This window comes from Poecilia reticulata, chromosome 9 (assembly GCF_904066995.2).
Source record: "Poecilia reticulata chromosome 9, P_reticulata-male-v2, whole genome shotgun sequence".
In the NCBI taxonomy this organism is placed as follows: domain Eukaryota; kingdom Metazoa; phylum Chordata; class Actinopteri; order Cyprinodontiformes; family Poeciliidae; genus Poecilia; species Poecilia reticulata.
The window spans coordinates 22,185,612-22,203,704 of NC_088838.1; the positions used below are offsets into that span (position 1 = coordinate 22,185,612).

General features: G+C 41.0%; 1 protein-coding gene across 10 annotated transcripts in view; it reads left to right on the forward strand.

Moving 5' to 3' along the window:
- The window catches only part of aopep (aminopeptidase O (putative)), a 106,529-nt gene that overhangs the window by 1,092 nt on the left and 87,344 nt on the right, over positions 1-18,093 (forward strand). For 9 of the 10 annotated variants that reach the window (XR_014088946.1, XR_001776945.2, XR_014088945.1 and 6 more), the window contains exons 2-6: positions 462-1,177; positions 1,387-1,556; positions 2,118-2,337; positions 4,848-5,061; positions 5,447-5,571. Coding sequence is in view for 7 of the 10 variants with exons in the window: in XM_017306884.2 (XP_017162373.2) it covers positions 498-1,177; positions 1,387-1,556; positions 2,118-2,337; positions 4,848-5,061; positions 5,447-5,571 (1,409 nt within the window). In the remaining 3 variants the exon portion in view is untranslated. The remainder of the gene's footprint in view (positions 1-461; positions 1,178-1,386; positions 1,557-2,117; positions 2,338-4,847; positions 5,062-5,446; positions 5,572-18,093) is intronic. The other variant, XM_017306881.2, reaches the window with a different exon arrangement.

The following is an 18,093-nucleotide window of genomic DNA, read 5'->3' on the forward strand; positions in this document are numbered from 1 at the left end:
TCTCTTCTTTTAAACATCTGAACCAATGGCAGAATTACCTCCTCATCAGTCTGTCATTTGACTCAGGAGAGGCCTGGTAATGATCCATTCATTTGTTCCAGGTGTGTTGGAGCAGAGATGTAGCTAAAAGTTAAAGGATAATACCTCTTGAGGACTGTATTTGGGCACTCTTAAAAAGCAAATTATTACTAAGCAAAGTTCATGAAAGATAACTCTGGGTGCCGATACATTTATAGATGGAAAATGGTCATTTTTCAGTGAGAAAGTACTTCACATTTTTCACTATTTGAGCTGCAGATCACTGGTCAAATCTGGTTATAGAAAAAGGGACTGGATCAAGCATCACATGACTCTTAGACTTAATGTTTTAAAGGAGATGGATTATTTGGAGATGTAGACAAAAAAAATTGTAACAAAACAGAAGTTTAATATGCCCACTGTGTTCTTATGTTCTGATTTAGCCAACTTCTGCTCCACCTTGTCCTAATTTCTGCGACATGGAGCCAGATGGGGAGCTTAATCCGGACACAGATGACCTTCCTCTCAGAGCCAATACTAACCACATACTTGTCAGACATTACGTATTGGACCTAATCGTTTGTTTTGACAAGAAGATCATCAGTGGTAGTATTGTTCTGTTCCTTGAGCCTTGCTCTGCTGAGATGGCTAAAGCTAAGGCTGATATTGGACCTGAAACGGGAGTTGGTGCAAGGCAGGAACCCCATGAGGAAGGTACAAAGTTTGGAAGTGACACTCAGGGTTCAGATTTATTTCAGAGCTCCAATGTTGAGGATTTCACCTTAGTGCTGGACTGCTGTGACCTTGAAGTGTCAAAGGTGGAAGAGGTGGACACTGATTCTGTATCTGCAGCATTGGGTTTCCCCCTGACGGCTGCATCTGAAGATATTTCAGTGGACTCACAAGCAGGTTTTATTCAGCACCTTTTCTCCATGCCCTCTTCCCGATGGAAGGAAAAGCATCGGCTCTTTTCACTGTGCAGCCGGAGCCCTGGCGTCCAGAAGGGCAACTCGCTTCACTTTCACACAGATCACTGGAGTTTGCAGGTGAAAAAAATGGGGGTTACAACTTCGCAGGGCTTCCCCCGTATTATTAGGATCTACTACATGACAAGAACACTGGGAGGCTCAGTGAGGTGGACCAAGGACCAGGACAACAGGTTTGCTTCTGTGCTTCTTAAATCACATTCAAATATACACAGCCATGTTGAAGATGATATTACTCATTCATTAATTCACAAACAAAAAAAAACACCTCAGGCAGTTTACAAACTATCTTCTTCAGCGACGGGAGGTTTTCATTGCTCGTGTGAGTTTTGTTGTCCTGAAAGGAGGTTTGTTTATAATTTACCTTTGTTTACCCTTCCAGGGAGTGTGTTTACACCGCCGGCTCTCCCATCAACAACCGGGCCCTCTTCCCCTGCCAGGAGCCTCCTGTTGCCATGTCAACGTGGCAGGCGAGGGTACGGGCCCCCAGTGACTGTGTGGTGTTGATGAGCGGGGAGGAGGAGGCTGTTCCAGCGGAGGACGGGGACACACGTAAGCTTTGAGACCCAGGAGAAGTCAAACTCATCTTAATAATCTGAAATGTTTAATTATGTGGTGAAATATGTCACTCCTTGCAGTCTCTTGCAAAAGTATTTGTTGAAGTTGTTTGGATCTGCGTAATCCTGCAGATCCTTCTTCCCAGCAGCTGTAAGACAGCATAACCATGACTGCTCCCAATAAAATCAACAAGTCTTCACAGATTTAGATTTAGTTGTTAAAAGCAGTTGAAGAACTCGTAGTGTTAGTGAAGAACTGCTAGTGACTTAAACAGACTTTTCAACGCTGAGTATGTTTTACAACCTGAAATTTCAAGATAAAACATGCACCTACCTGGAAAAAATATAGATTTTTTTTCCATCATCACAAACTATTCACATCCCTTAATGTGTATCATTTAATATTTTTGAATGATGGCAGATGATTGAAAACAGGTAGCAAAATCTGAACTGAACATGTATTAAAAAAATGATAAAATGAGCAAATGTTCATATAGTTTACATTAGATCTTTTACACTTTGTAACTGGATATTTTTGTTTATTGTACATCTTTAGATTTCCTGACCTGGAACTATTACGTCACAATGCCCATGCCTGCGTCCACTTTCACTTTGGCTGTGGGACACTGGTGCCTGGTTCCTACAGAGGCTCCTTCAGCTCTGGAAAATGAGGTTGAAGGCGGCGTGGGCTGCAGCTGCCTCAAGGCTGAGTTTGTGTCAGAACTTGCAAAGTCTCCTGGTGAAGTAGCAAGAGGCGCTCCACGTCAGATTGGCAGGTATTTTAATGGTTTTCCTGTGTCCTTTTCTTGTTGTAGGACCTCCTCTTCTCCAGACTGCTATTAACCCAAGTCTGGCCTTCAGCATTCCTTGTTGAAACTTTCCCTCTCACCAGACCAAAAATGGTTCAGTTAGAGTTAAGGTGATGGATAGAGTTCAGAGCATAATTGGCTTTTTATGAGAAATGGGTTAAAGGTAGAGCTGCAGATCATTGCATTTGCTGGCTAGGGGAAATTATCTTTGGAGAGAAAAAAACTAAAGACATCATATTTTTTTTATAGCAGTACAGGAAATAAAGTGCAGGTTGGAGCCATTAGTCAGGTCCAATTCCCACTGGGCAGGGCAGGGCTGTGCCGGTGTTTCCCTCTCCACTGGTTGGTAGGTTGGCAAGTCTGCCAGTAGTTTCCAGTAATCCTCCGCCTCTACTCATGGTTTTTCCTCCAGTAAAAACGTAGCCATAGCACAGAGTCTGTACAAGGGACGTCTTTATGCTCATTGAATGGCTGGAAGGAAACTTGGCTGTAGCTCAGTACCAATGGAAAGTTCCTGAGGACGAGGACGGAATAAGTGCTGAATATTGGGTTAGGGTGAATGAGATTGCATGTCAGCACTTAAATATTTTGACATATTTGTGGTTTGACTTCATGCAAAAGTATTCATACCCCTGACACTCTTCCCATACTTTGTCAAAATACAACCACACACTTAAATTCATCTTATTTTGAATTTAGCTGAAAGACCATCACAAATTATAGCATAATTGCACAGTACAAGTAAAAATAAATGTTATTCAACATGTTTTTACAGTTAAAAATGTGAAAAGGCTGACATTCAGTTCTATTTGGCTCCCTATGCGTTGACATTGCCACTTTTAATTTAGTACAATCACTTGTCACTGGAAGTCATCTAATAAATGATGAAGCATTTGTAGTGGCAACATTACACTGTATAACTCCTTGGCATCTCATTGAGCAGACCATCACCAACATTAGCCCTTTCCATGAAGCACCATGGCGTCTCTGGAGAAGCTGCAGAGATCCGCAGCTCAGGTAGCAAAATGTGTTGACAAGACTACTGTTAGTCGCTTGGTGTTTCTCAAATCTGGCCTTTATGAAAGGGTGATAAAAAGAGAGTCATTGTCAAATCTGAAAAAAAAAAAAAAAACGCAAGAAGTGATGTTTACAGTTCGCTAAAAGACATATAGGGACAAACTGATAGAAGAAACTGCTGGGGTTGGATGAGATGAGTATGAAACTTCTTAGCCTTCTTATAGATCACAGAATATGGGGAAAATAAAACTACATTTGATCCTGAACAGGGTGGTAGAGGCTTTACACTGTGAGAATACTTGATTTCAGCAAAGACTAAGAAGCTTTCCTCAATTATTGAGAAGATGGACGGAGCTAAATATAGGGTAATAATGCAAGGAAATCTGTTAGGTGCTGCAAAAGAATTTGAGTTTTGGCCGGGACACCAAAGATAGAGCTGCAGTGGAAAGGTTTGGACCGTACCAATAGTCATGTATTAGAATATTCCAGTCAAACCAGAAAGGTGGTTCTACAAAGTGATGATGACCCACAAGAGCTGAAATACAGATGACACCGTTCTGATTTTATTTTAAATAAAACATTTTTTAAACCATCTCTCTTTTCTTTCACTTAACGATGAATAACACACTTGTTTGTGTTGGTCTGTCAGATGAAATCCCAATGAAAACATTGTGAAAAAGGCTGCCTAAGAGCTGAGGCTCTTTAAGGGGGGCGGAGCTTAGAGCACCTGTGGATCAGCACGCAGATGGAAAGAAGGAGAGAAGAAAAGGAAGAAAAGGAAGGAGTCGAGTTACCGATAACATTTGAGTAGTTTGAGTTGCCTTTTGCTGTTGTTACCTTTTATTTCCGATGGGTGTGCGTGGAATACAAGTAAGGGATGTTAGGAAGTTAAGAATATTGTTTATGTATCTGAATATTTAAGTTTTAGCGTTAATTGATTGCAAGCTTAGTTCACGTGCGCACTTGAGCTACACAACGTTGTTTTTAGTATCGTGTTTATTTATAACAGAATGATTGTGTAACCTTTATTGGTGCAGTTAGTTAAGTAAGTGTGTTATTTCAGTCATTTATTCATCAGACACTGATGTTGTATTATTATTTATATCTTGTAGAACCACACCTTTACGGCGAAATAAAGACTGAACAGCAAGTGCAGATTGAATCAACCGACTCTGGTTTCTTAGGGGTTCTGACCGGACTCACCACAGTGATTTGACATTTTCATCAGCGAGTTTAAAGTTTCCCTAATTTTTAAACATTGATGTCTCTGGTTGTCATGTGATCACCTTTAGTAGTATGAATACATTTGCAAGAGGCTGCAAGTGTTTTTTTTAATTATTATTTTAAAAGAAAAATTCCACATAGTGAGTTACATCACTTTCAGATATGTGTATACTTAAAATGATAAATCCAAAGAAATGGTTCTTCATTTTTTTCCCCTTTGTTTTTATCTACCTCAGCAGAGATCAGGCCACCAGCTCAGACTCTGCATTCTGTCACTCTTCCCTTGGGCATAAGGAGCTCTCTTTAACTGATTATTCAGGCATGGAAGATGACGGCATCTCTTGTTCCCATGGCGACTACCCTTGTCGGTTTACTGAACGGTCTGCTTGGTCCCAGCGGGTGGTTCCACACCGTGTATTTAGCCCTGCCTGCCTGCTCCAGAAGGCCCAGGTGGGGTTCTGACATCTCAGCTTTGAGACTTCGGCTAATTAGACTTTAAAAGATTAAAGTCTGTTACTGTTGGTTAATGTTTATGTCAGAGTGTCATGTGTTTTTTTTTTTTTTTACTTTTATCCCATCAGCACAAATGTTACTCATTTAACACATTAATTTGAAATATTCTTCTCGTACACAAATCAGTAGAGCTAACTTGACACAATGTTTTACAAAACTTAAGTAAAAGGCGGTGGTGAAGAAGTACAGCATATTTGCAAGCTTTTTGCACATCTCATGTATCATTTTGTTAACACAATTAAGACTGAGAGAAGCTTGGGTTTGAATGTTTTTTTTTTGTTGTTTTGCTCCTATGGTTAACATAATTTGTGTTTTTTGGCAGATGGGAATCCTCAAGCTGCTGCCTCGATGCTTGGCTGCAGCCCATGCTGTTCTAGGAGTTCACCCTTTTCCCCGTCTTGACGTCCTCATCGTCCCAGCAGGGTTCTCCAGTCTTGGCATGGCCAGGTATTCACTTGTCTGTCTTTGATAAGACAAAGAGAAATGGCAGAAATTTAATGTGAGCAGGTAGTACGCTGGTATATGAAGCTGATTGTATTGGTTTCCTACACAGTCATTATTTTCGAGTTATGGATACGAATGAAATTGAGAAAAACTGTATGGAAACCAGACCAGAGTTTTATTCTTTTCCTCTCAAACCTTTGTTTCTTTCCTTCTCTCATTTCTTGTTCCTTCATTCCTTCTTTGCTTTCTGTTCTTACAGCTATCCCACCTTGTGTCTTTTGTGCCATCCCTGCCGGACCTTTCTTCTTCGTGACCTGAATCTTGTTTGTTGTGTTCTTCCTCTTTTCCTCTTATCATTCCTTCATTGTATGTTGTATTCTTCCTAAGTTGCCATTCTTTTTTGTTGAATTGCTTCTGTGCCCCTCATTTTTCAATTTATCTTTTCCTTTTTCTTTTTAAACTAAATCGTTGCTTAACTGATAAAACAGAAAACTCACAATTAAACGAACTGTAAATTTTCTGCCAAAAGGACTAGTTAAATATCAGACAGGACGCAACTAAAACTACTAGTTAATGGTTATAAAAAAAGTACATGGCTTGTCTTTTAGGGGACTTTTACTCAAATATTAGTGCAGGTGTTTAAGCCTGTATGCATTGCTTATAACCCAATGGGAAATAGTGAAATATTTCCGTTTTATGTATTATTTGAGTCTGGAGGATCTTTTATTTTGAAAATCCTTTAACCGGATTCTCTCGGTTACTTGCGCGCCAACATTGAGCCCACATTCAGCAAAATGTGGGCTCAATGGTCGACATTCAGCAAAATGAGTAAGAAACAGATCAGATGTCTTTGGAAAGTTTCTTTGCAAAGGGGAAAAGGCCCATAGAAGAGAAAGGAGAATGGATTTATCCCCGGACCGGTAGGTGAGTCCCACATTACAAGCCGCTCTGCGTAACATGAGACGACCGGCTGCTAATGAGGCAATGAAGCTTCAAGCTGCTTCACCATGCAGAGACCAAGCAGGCTGTGGATATAAGCAACACTTCGGGTGTTCTTGTCTCTCATCACTCCCAGAGCGGACCGTCTTGCAGAGAAACAAGCTCAGGGCTCCCGTTAATCATTATCGTGAGTTAAAATGTTCACGAAAGTAAAATGTTCGTTTTTTTGTGGCACATCTGTATCTTATTTTGAAGGGATATGTAAACGTTACCATAGCGACCAGAGTCAGAGAGCGTTTGGGCAGTGGTCGAGAGATGAGTAGAGCTTGTGAGTCTTGAGTCTGGTTTAGACAGAAAGATTTAAGAATTGTCGGCCGATTCCCCAAATCTCTGTGATCACAGAGCTGATAAAAGTCCAACAGGTTCGATCGGTTCGTGTCTCCGGCCACAAGGCCGGAGCAACACATCACACGAACAGATTCCAGTCACAAACATCGCGATTCCAGAAGAAAATCCACAAAACTCCCAACATAGCATACGGGGATTTAGAATAACCAAATACGGATAATGATGTAGAAACAATAGTGACAGTCTGTGGAGTCATTTTCAGAGATAAAAGACTAACAAAAAGAAAAAGCGGTGGATAAAAGATGGCGGGAGCAACCGCTCTATTTGCTGCACTATGATTTGGAGGTGAATATGTTTTTTGATAACATTTTTTAACTGAATAAATATGAACATATATAATAAACTTTACATATAATAATAAACATTTCCACATATCATCTCCGATGTCCACCAGACGCTCAGTTTCGCGATATGTCAGCTGTTTGGGATTCCCCTCTGTTCTTACGTCACCGCGCTTTCTGATTGGCTACCTGTCACATTCAACTGGTCGTATTCTCGTTCCCAGTCAGGGAAAACCCCACAAGCTACGATAAAAAGACCAAGACAACCCAAATTGAGTATATTCAGGATTTAGCGGGAACACCTACATGCAGAAGCCTTATCTGACTGTTCACGCCCCTCCGCTCCCTCCCCCCGCCCCCGCCGGGCCGCAGCAAAATTTCCAAGTCTTGACCGGTCCGCGGTAATAAAAAGGTTGGGGACCATTGTGTTATATTATATCTATGGGCGGGAGCTACACAGGACCCCAAAACGCTACGGACCAATAGACATCATATACGTAGACGCCTCATGGAGCTCTGAGTCGTACGTAACAGCGTCCGTCATCTTCTATGTGGCAACAGGACAATCGGAGCTCCTCAAGTCCTGTGCTGTGTGGACTTGTTTCAACCGTTTACGAAACAAACTGGATTCATTGGCATTACTTTTTACAGGTAAGGATGAAAGATCAGAATTACTTGACTTTGCAGCCAGAAATTCGCTTCTAAACAACCGAAAAATATTTCCTATGTAGCTTAATTGGCCCGAAGTAACCAATGATTGTTAGCGTAGCAGCTAACGTTTTCATACTGTTTTCTAATGAGAGAGCTGATGAAAAACCGCTGTTAGAGGAGAAGTGCATTAAAGATCAGGTTTTGTGAGGAAAGATAAGTCAGAGCCCAACATGCTGAAAATGTCTTTTTCTGAATGTGAAGGCAACATATATTGATGATATTGATTTCTATTTCACTTTTGGATAATTTCTCTTTTCTCCTTGGCTTTAGCCTGTGAACCAGGACGTCTCAGAAGTCATTGGAGTTCTCCCAGTGTGACCAGCAGACTGAAGTCCTGCCTGTGACCAGTGTTCCCAGTATAATAAATAAATGTTTTATTCTTTCACTTTTTGTTTTTTTAATATCTCAATCTAAAGTATTAGTGTATTAATACAGCTTATATAATGAAATAAAAATAATTTACCCCAAAACAATTAAATAATCACATCAAAAGTTAGAAACTCTGTCTTTAGTAATTTCTTAGATTACCAAATATATTTGTGTGTGAGAAAATGTGTCAATGACAGGTATTAACTTAAAATACTTTGTAGAACGACACTTTATAAAGTTCGATCCATTTACTTGTATTAGCTTACTGACGTCACAACGTCCTTCACATTCAATATGGCGGACGCTGTGACGTATCTCAGCAACGGGCCGACCCGCTCCATGAGGCATGTCTATGTACAGACCGACGTTGTTGTCACGGTTGCCTAGAGACGGACACTTCGCAACCGCGGTGAGGTGCTGTTAACCCGGGTCTTTTTTACAACGTCCTCCACCCGACTCTTCCCCTTACTTGGAAGTAAAACCTCTCATAAAGATACAGACGTGCGAGGGAAGACGCAAATCCTAGGCTGAATAATGTTAGTGAGGATGAACACAGGCAATTAAAAAGAATGTGTCCATCGTGGCGCAGTGTGCTGCTGTTTGAATAGATCAGGAGAAGAACTGCAGACCCGTCAAAACCTAATACACTTGACATCAGCGTCTCTTCATCCCTCAATTATCTCCTGAAGCTGATATGGTACAGAACATTTTGCTTTGAGCAAGTTTCTTATTGTGCTTTTACTGGTTTGATTATTTGCTTATTTAATGTATAATAATGTCATCCAAAATAATACAAATGGTCATTTAAAGACCAAGACATACAAATAGATTAACACTAAATACATAAATATTTCCTACTTTATTGGGTTTGTTAAGGCTTTCTGTAGGTTTTATTTTGAAATGTTGATATATTTTATGAATTCATTGTTCAGTGGTCATTTAATGTATTATTAATGCACCGGACCCAGACCTGCAGCCTTGGGCGGTTCTAGATGGGGGCCAACAGGATACCAAATATCCATTTTCTTACACCCTTGTCTCCAGCTAGCGTACTGGGCGAGAGGCGGGGTTCACCCTGGACAGGTCGCCAGTCTGTCGCAGGGCAACACAGAAACACACAGGACAAACAACCAGGCACACACACACTCACACCTAGGGGCAATTTGGAGAGGCCAATTAATCTGACAATCATGTTTTTGGACTGTGGGAGGAAACCGGAGTACCCGGAGAAAACCCACGCATGCACAGGGAGAACATACAAACTCCATGCAGAAAGACCGGGGCCGGGAATCGAACCTTCTTGCTGCAAGGCAACAGCTCTACCAACTGCGCCACTGTGCAGCCCCAGGTACCAAATAAGTTATACTGAATACATGTCTTATGTTAATACTCAGTGGTGGATCACTTTTTTTAACCTTCACAATTTTACTTTAACAACAAATTAAAAATTATAGTGCTGCACTTTAAACTGCTGAATCTCTGGAGACAAGTGGCTCTTTGGCTCACTTAATATATCAAATGATGAAATATTGCTCTGTTTTTTTCCCCCCACATTCTTTTTCCAAGTGTCGCCATGGAAAAACGGTGACTATCCTGGCCCCTGTGGTAAATTTGGTCCAGCCTCCAAACCTAACTAACTCCTTATTTCTATAAATATTTTAGTAATACTTTTTACAGTACCAGAATGTTCACATTACTTTTATAATTTTGGCTGTCTGAGGACACATTTTGAATATTAAATCAGGTGTTATGATCAGTTGACCAGTACTTGAGTAGTTTATCAAATACTTTTTACACTTACTTAATTAAATGTGTTAAGGTATGCTACTGTGATTGGGAGTACAATTTTGGGATACTCTAACCAACTATGCATGAATGATTGCTCTAAGGATCACTTTTTAAAAACAAAAAACACCGCCATAAAATAATGTCTATGACTGCAGTGGAAGTCCCACCCCATGAGAGTAGGGGTACGCCGTATAAGGGACGCCGTGGGAGCGTCCCTTATTTTAATTTCTGAAAGATGAGAAACTCTAGATGGAGGAGATTGATTGTTTTCACAGATTATCTGTAACAAACTGCTACGACATCGTGACAGCTTTAACAAATATGGAGAAAACATATTTTTAGTAAAGTTATGTACTGCAGCTTGAATAAAATGCAACTTCATAGCATTTTTTGAGAAGTCTGGATTGCTTTATGAATATTTTGCACGTTGCCTATGACTTCCTTGTGGGGAGAGACATTTCAGTAATAGAAAAAATGTAAGCAACTTACTTGCATACAGTATGTGAACTGTTGGATGTAAAATTTATGAGCAGTAAATATTGTGCTAGTATCAGTATTGGACCAAATAAAGCAAGGCAGTTGCAAGCCTTTAAAATTGTGATGGTCTTTGTGGGTCAAATAGACTCAAGAAATTGTAACAACAGCTGCTGCAGGGGCCCAATCTAATTTTTTGTCATGGGGCCCAAGATTCCTGGTAGCGCCCGTGCTACCAAGTGTGCAGACCTTTTTAAATAAGGATAAGTAATAATAAGTGTATAAATGCTGGAGGCTCTGGTTCCCCATCTGAAGGCTCGACGGCTGAAGGCTCGATGGCTGAAGGCTCGACGTCTGAAGGCTCGACGTCTGAAGGCTCGAGGCTGAAGGCTCGACATCTGAAGGCTCGAGGCTGAAGGCTCGACATTTGAAGGCTCGACATTTGAAGGCTCGACGGCTGAAGGCTCGAAGTCTGAAGGTTTGACGGCTGAAGGCTCGACGGCTGAAGGCTCGACAACTGAAGGCTCGACGGCTGAAGGCTCGACGGTTGAAGGCTCGACGGCTGAAGGCTCGACGGCTGAAAGCTCGACGGCTGAAGGTACGACGTCTGAAGGCTCAACAACTGAAGGCTCACCAGCTGGAGACTCTTTCTCGCTGGAACTGCGCAAGCTGTAAGTCCTGGGACTAGCAGAGGGCTAAGGGACGTTGTCGCTGGAATCGGATGAAGCATGGGGAGGCTTCTTGGGTCCGGAATCGACGGAAGCACAGAGAGGCGTAATGCGTCCGGAATCAACGGAAGCACAGAGGCATCATGGGGCCATTACTGACGGAGGCACAGAGAGGCAAGACACTATTGACCCTAACTTAGAGAAATAGCATCTCACGGCATTAACAGCACCAGAAAAAAAGCCTTGAAACAAAGCTGCCTCTCTTCTTCTGGCGCTTTTTGAGGTGACTTTCTAGACACGACACAATCACATCGTCGACCTCCTCGCTCTCCATGAAGGACAGCGTCCATCCAGCAGAACACCCAAAGGTTTTAGTGATATCACTAAAAACCTTTTTGCTCAGGGCAGGGATCCATTTCTGCTGGATTTCATATCGCCGTCCTTCAATTTCAGCCCAGATTTGGTCGACAATGCGATCATGTGTCTCTCTCAGGTAGTTAAGACACCAACGTGTCTTAGACTTCCTGAGTCCTAGAGACAGTAACAACTGTACAAAAAGTCGTACTGCGTCTTTTTGCTCTTCCTCAAGTGATTTCCTCAGTTTTCTCAGATCCTGGATGAACCAGATGACAGGATTCACCAGACAACTGAATTCTAACCCCACCTTGAGCCACTCGGTGGGGTCCTGGTCATCTGAGGGAGACGTCACCATTGATATAACATGCTTTATAAAAAGCATGTTAATTACCTCTGTGCACTCGTCTTTTATAGTCTCCTGAATGCCCATGGCCTGGGCAAAGGCCTGAGAAACTATATTTCCAAATGCGGCTTTCAAGTCCTGATATGTGAACCCCTGGTTGTCAACCAGGTCTGAAACCACATCTGAAAAGACGTCCGTCAGATAATTCAAGAGATATTTGGTGTTCTCTCTGATGTCCTCATATCCCAACGTCAAATCCTCCCAATCTTTCTCCGGGATTTGTCGGTAGTACTCTTCAATCGCGGGAATCGCAAGGTTGTCCACTAAGACCTGGAGATCTGATTTTATTGATTTCATCTGAGCCATTTTACTGGATTAAACGCAGATCCTCTTCTCCTCGAACTGACTTGGAATGAGGTAGAATTTTACCAACAGGAATTATATAAGTGTTACACAACAAAGCGCTGGTGACATCACACACTATGACGCATCATCTCAGGAATACATGCTATGCTATGACGTAATCGGCCTGCAAGTGTTCTGACGATCTGTGCTACCTCGTCACTTTGTCTTATCTGACCACTTCTTTTTCAGTAACGAGTAATCTAATGCATTTCTATTCCAAATCCAGCAATCAGATAAAAGTTACTTATCCAAATCACTGTGCGTTACTATTTTCTTTAGCAATGTCATTTTATTTCCTCTGCGTGTCTCAGGGAACGACGCAGTTATCAGCTGATCAGAAACATGAACAGTGGAGGGAGGAGGGAGATGCGCATTTTGTTGCTGGAAAATCAATACCTATTTTGAGCTTCTGTCAAGTCCGATTAGTGACTTTGGGCTTGTTTTTTCTTTTTCTAACGTCGCTAGCAAACAAAGGCGCTTTCGCACTCCACGGAACGGAACAGTTCCGAGCATGTTTGCATTACAACTTGAGACCGGTTCCACCCAGCCCCATGGAACCACAAGAGCTGTGGTTCCAATCGTGCCGGCCAAGCGGTTCTGCTTAGAACCAGCAGCTGATTGGCCACTGGTTGAGTCAGACGTTGATTTTCCGTTGACAGCTGGCTCTCAATAAACTGTATTTTATTTTGTAAAGAGTGCTCTTTTAGTTTTAAGCCGCTTTCGCACTGCACGGAACGGAACGGTTCCAGCCCTGTTGTGTTCGCATTACACCGAGGGCGCCATCGAAGCGGTACCGGACGTTATTTTTATTGTAACTAAACAATGGTGTCGATGTAGCGGCCGGTGTTACGTCAATCCACGTTTCCCCATCAGATACGGTTTCCCCATCAGATACGGTTTCCCCTTCGTCTTCACCTGCGTGAAGCTGACACCCCACCCACGTCAAAAAATCCAGCAAATAGTCTGAATGGTTAGTGCTCCGTTTGTGCAGGTTTGTGCCGTTAAAATTTTCGTTTGTGCAGTTTTGGTTTCTGAGATATTAAACATTATTTTTTAGGTCATCTAGAGTTCACCATCCCCCCATATCGCTCCAAAACAAACCAAAGTGGGCTAGTTCGTTAGTGCTCCGTTTGTGCAGGTTTGTGCAGTTAAAATTTCGTTTGTGCAGTTTTGGTTTCTGAGATATTAAAAGTTATAATTTTGGCCGATGACGTCACCATCCCCCCATATCGCTCCAAAACAAACCAAAGTGGGCTAGTTCGTTAGTGCTCCGTTTGTGCAGGTTTGTGCAGTTAAAATTTTCGTTTGTGCAGTTTTGGTTTCTGAGATATTAAAAGTTATAATTTTGGCCGATGACGTCATCATCCCCCCATATGCTCCAAAACAAACCAAAGTGGGCTAGTTCGTTAGTGCTCCGTTTGTGCAGGTTTGTGCCGTTAAAATTTTCGTTTGTGCAGCTTTCATCTTTGAGATATTAAAAGTTATAATTTTGGCCGATGACGTCATCATCCCCCCATATGCTCCAAAACAAACCAAAGTGGGCTAGTTCGTTAGTGCTCCGTTTGTGCAGGTTTGTGCCGTTAAAATTTTCGTTTGTGCAGTTTTGGTTTCTGAGATATTAAACATTATTTTTTAGGTCATCTAGAGTTCACCATCCCCCCATATGCTCCAAAACAAACCAAAGTGGGCTAGTTCGTTAGTGCTCCGTTTGTGCAGGTTTGTGCCGTTAAAATTTTCGTTTGTGCAGCTTTCATCTTTGAGATATTAAAAGTTATAATTTTGGCCGATGACGTCACCATCCCCCCATATGCTCCAAAACAAACCAAAGTGGGCTAGTTCGTTAGTGCTCCGTTTGTGCAGGTTTGTGCAGTTAAAATTTTCGTTTGTGCAGTTTTTGTCTTTAAGATATTAAAAGTTATAATTTTGGCAGATGACGTCACCATCCCCCCATATGCTCCAAAACAAACCAAAGTGGGCTAGTTCGTTAGTGCTCTGTTTGTGCAGGTTTGTGCCGTTAAAATTTTCGTTTGTGCAGTTTTGGTTTCTGAGATATTAAAAGTTATAATTTTGGCCGATGACGTCACCATCCCCCCAATATCGCTCCAAATCAAACCTAAGTGTGGGCTACTTCTTGTAATTCTTCAGATTCTCAGCTGTTGTACAATGTGTACATTTTGTTTTGAACTTCAATAAAGACTTAGAACAAGAAAAAATGTGTCTCATTTCAAGAAATGTTTTAAGATAGCAATGTTTTTTCACGAACGTAGCGCACAATAATTGAATCCTGCTAATAAAGGACATGCAGCCTGACCCTAACGTAATGTGTATAACCTGTTCAACTGTGCTTTGATTTCGGAGGTGGTCTGAAGAATTATATTCACATTGTTGATGTACTGTCTGCTGATTATGCAGCAAACGTGTAAAAAAATTACATGAGCCTATAAAGGCCAATTTGCTAGTTGAGCATTAATTTGATTTTACCTTGTTAAAAAATCAAAATCGGGGTTGAAAAAATTCCAAAAATGACTTATTCAAAACGATTTGAGACCGCTAGAATATTAACGAGTGGTTGAAATTACACTTGCTCTGCAAAACAAGATGGGAGGGGGGGGGGGGGGCAGGAGGCTCACTACAGTGTGGGTGGAGCCAATCCCAGTTGTGTGAGAACTATGTCAAAGTTCGCAAAACATGTCTCCTTGAAGCCCATACACATTTAATTTAAGAAATTGGATGAAATGAAAGTCGTTGCATTGAAACTATATTACTAATTATTAAGTACATTACTTGGATGAACTTTGAAATAATGACACATTTCCGTTTTACTCGGCAAAATCTTTGCTCAAGCAACTAGCAAATTGGCCTTTATAGGCTCATGTAATTTTTTTACACGTTTGCTGCATAATCAGCAGACAGTACATCAACAATGTGAATATAATTCTTCAGACCACCTCCGAAATCAAAGCACAGTTGAACAGGTTATACACATTACGTTAGGGTCAGGCTGCATGTCCTTTATTAGCAGGATTCAATTATTGTGCGCTACGTTCGTGAAAAAACATTGCTATCTTAAAACATTTCTTGAAATGAGACACATTTTTTCTTGTTCTAAGTCTTTATTGAAGTTCAAAACAAAATGTACACATTGTACAACAGCTGAGAATCTGAAGAATTACAAGAAGTAGCCCACACTTAGGTTTGATTTGGAGCGATATGGGGGATGGTGACGTCATCGGCCAAAATTATAACTTTTAATATCTCAGAAACCAAAACTGCACAAACGAAAATTTTAACGGCACAAACCTGCACAAACAGAGCACTAACGAACTAGCCCACTTTGGTTTGTTTTGGAGCATATGGGGGGATGGTGACGTCATCTGCCAAAATTATAACTTTTAATATCTTAAAGACAAAAACTGCACAAACGAAAATTTTAACTGCACAAACCTGCACAAACGGAGCACTAACGAACTAGCCCACTTTGGTTTGTTTTGGAGCATATGGGGGGATGGTGACGTCATCGGCCAAAATTATAACTTTTAATATCTCAAAGATGAAAGCTGCACAAACGAAAATTTTAACGGCACAAACCTGCACAAACGGAGCACTAACGAACTAGCCCACTTTGGTTTGTTTTGGAGCATATGGGGGGATGGTGAACTCTAGATGACCTAAAAAATAATGTTTAATATCTCAGAAACCAAAACTGCACAAACGAAAATTTTAACGGCACAAACCTGCACAAACAGAGCACTAACGAACTAGCCCACTTTGGTTTGTTTTGGAGCATATGGGGGGATGATGACGTCATCGGCCAAAATTATAACTTTTAATATCTCAAAGATGAAAGCTGCACAAACGAAAATTTTAACGGCACAAACCTGCACAAACGGAGCACTAACGAACTAGCCCACTTTGGTTTGTTTTGGAGCATATGGGGGATGATGACGTCATCGGCCAAAATTATAACTTTTAATATCTCAGAAACCAAAACTGCACAAACGAAAATTTTAACTGCACAAACCTGCACAAACGGAGCACTAACGAACTAGCCCACTTTGGTTTGTTTTGGAGCGATATGGGGGGATGGTGACGTCATCGGCCAAAATTATAACTTTTAATATCTCAGAAACCAAAACTGCACAAACGAAAATTTTAACTGCACAAACCTGCACAAACGGAGCACTAACGAACTAGCCCACTTTGGTTTGTTTTGGAGCGATATGGGGGGATGGTGAACTCTAGATGACCTAAAAAATAATGTTTAATATCTCAGAAACCAAAACTGCACAAACGAAAATTTTAACGGCACAAACCTGCACAAACGGAGCACTAACCATTCAGACTATTTGCTGGATTTTTTGACGTGGGTGGGGTGTCAGCTTCACGCAGGTCTGTAGCAAGCACGCGCTTGTTCGGCGCGCTTGTCTGAGGAACTCCGGACACCGTGAAAGCTCAAACAACATGTTTCGGCAAAGTTGTTACACTTTCTTCACGTTTTTGCAGGAAACTAATAGTAATACTACTACTAATAATAATAATAATACAAAATAATAGTAATGATATACACTGCTCAAAAAAATAAAGGGAACACATTTAAGTCATTTAAGTGAACACTGAAGAGTTCCCTTTATTTTTTTGAGCAGTATATATATATATATATATATATATATATATATATATATATATATATAGGCCTAATGATGAAAAAATGGATGAAAGAATAACAATAATTGGTTCCAATCTACATGCTACAAGTGTAATAACTGGGGTTATGCCCAATGTTTGGAGGGGAAAAACCAATTCCTGCTATGTTTAGCTCAGAACTCGGAAAGCAAAGTGTAAAGTGAATTCAAGACCATAAAAGTGCTCAGTGGTCAATGTTGTTAAATCGCCCTAAACTCATAAATAGGAGTCCCCCAAGGGCCCATATGGGGAACAGTTAATATGTATAAGTTAATATGCAATTGTATGCCGATGACACAGTCATCTTTATTATAGCAAAATAACCCTGAAGAGGCAGCAAGAACTTGTTCCTTGTCCTTTGCACACACAGAAATTTAATTGAACTTGTGCTAAATTTAGGGGGGAAATTGAACACCACACATAATGTCCTTCTGGATGATGAAGAGCTGAAACTACACTCTAAGAAATAATCCTGTAAATTTAGTCAAATACTGGCAGATATAGACCCCAGAAGTTTACTATAAATGCACAGTTGATGTACTGTAATTAATCCTGACAGTAGATTACCGTCAATGCAAGTACGGTATAGATACTGAAAGAACGGTAAATTACTGGCGTCTATAGCTGCCAGTAGTGTACCTTTTTTTTTTTCGAAAGAACAGTAATCTACCGTTTTTCTGAAAAAACGATTAAAAAAAATACTGGTAGCTATAGACGCCAGTTTTTTTTAACCGTTCTTTCAGAAAAACTGTTTTAAATAAAAGCTGGCGTCTGTTGATACCAATATTTTACTGGACATTTACCTTTTCAATCCTGTAATTACCTTTTAAAGTGTTGTACTGTAAGTAAATACTGTAATGACGCCAACACAACGCAGATGTAGTACCGCCAACAGGTTTTATCAGAAATAAGATAAGGGCTGCAGCTCACCCCTCTAACAAACCACTCAACTGAATAGCTTCACTGCTAACATACACTGAACTATCCCCTCTTCCGGTGTTGTGTCAGATCAGCATCGGTCCTGGACCTCCCGCGAATCCCCTGCCCACATGACGGGTCCATCACATGTGAGTGGAAGTCAGCAGAGTCAGACAGGGGA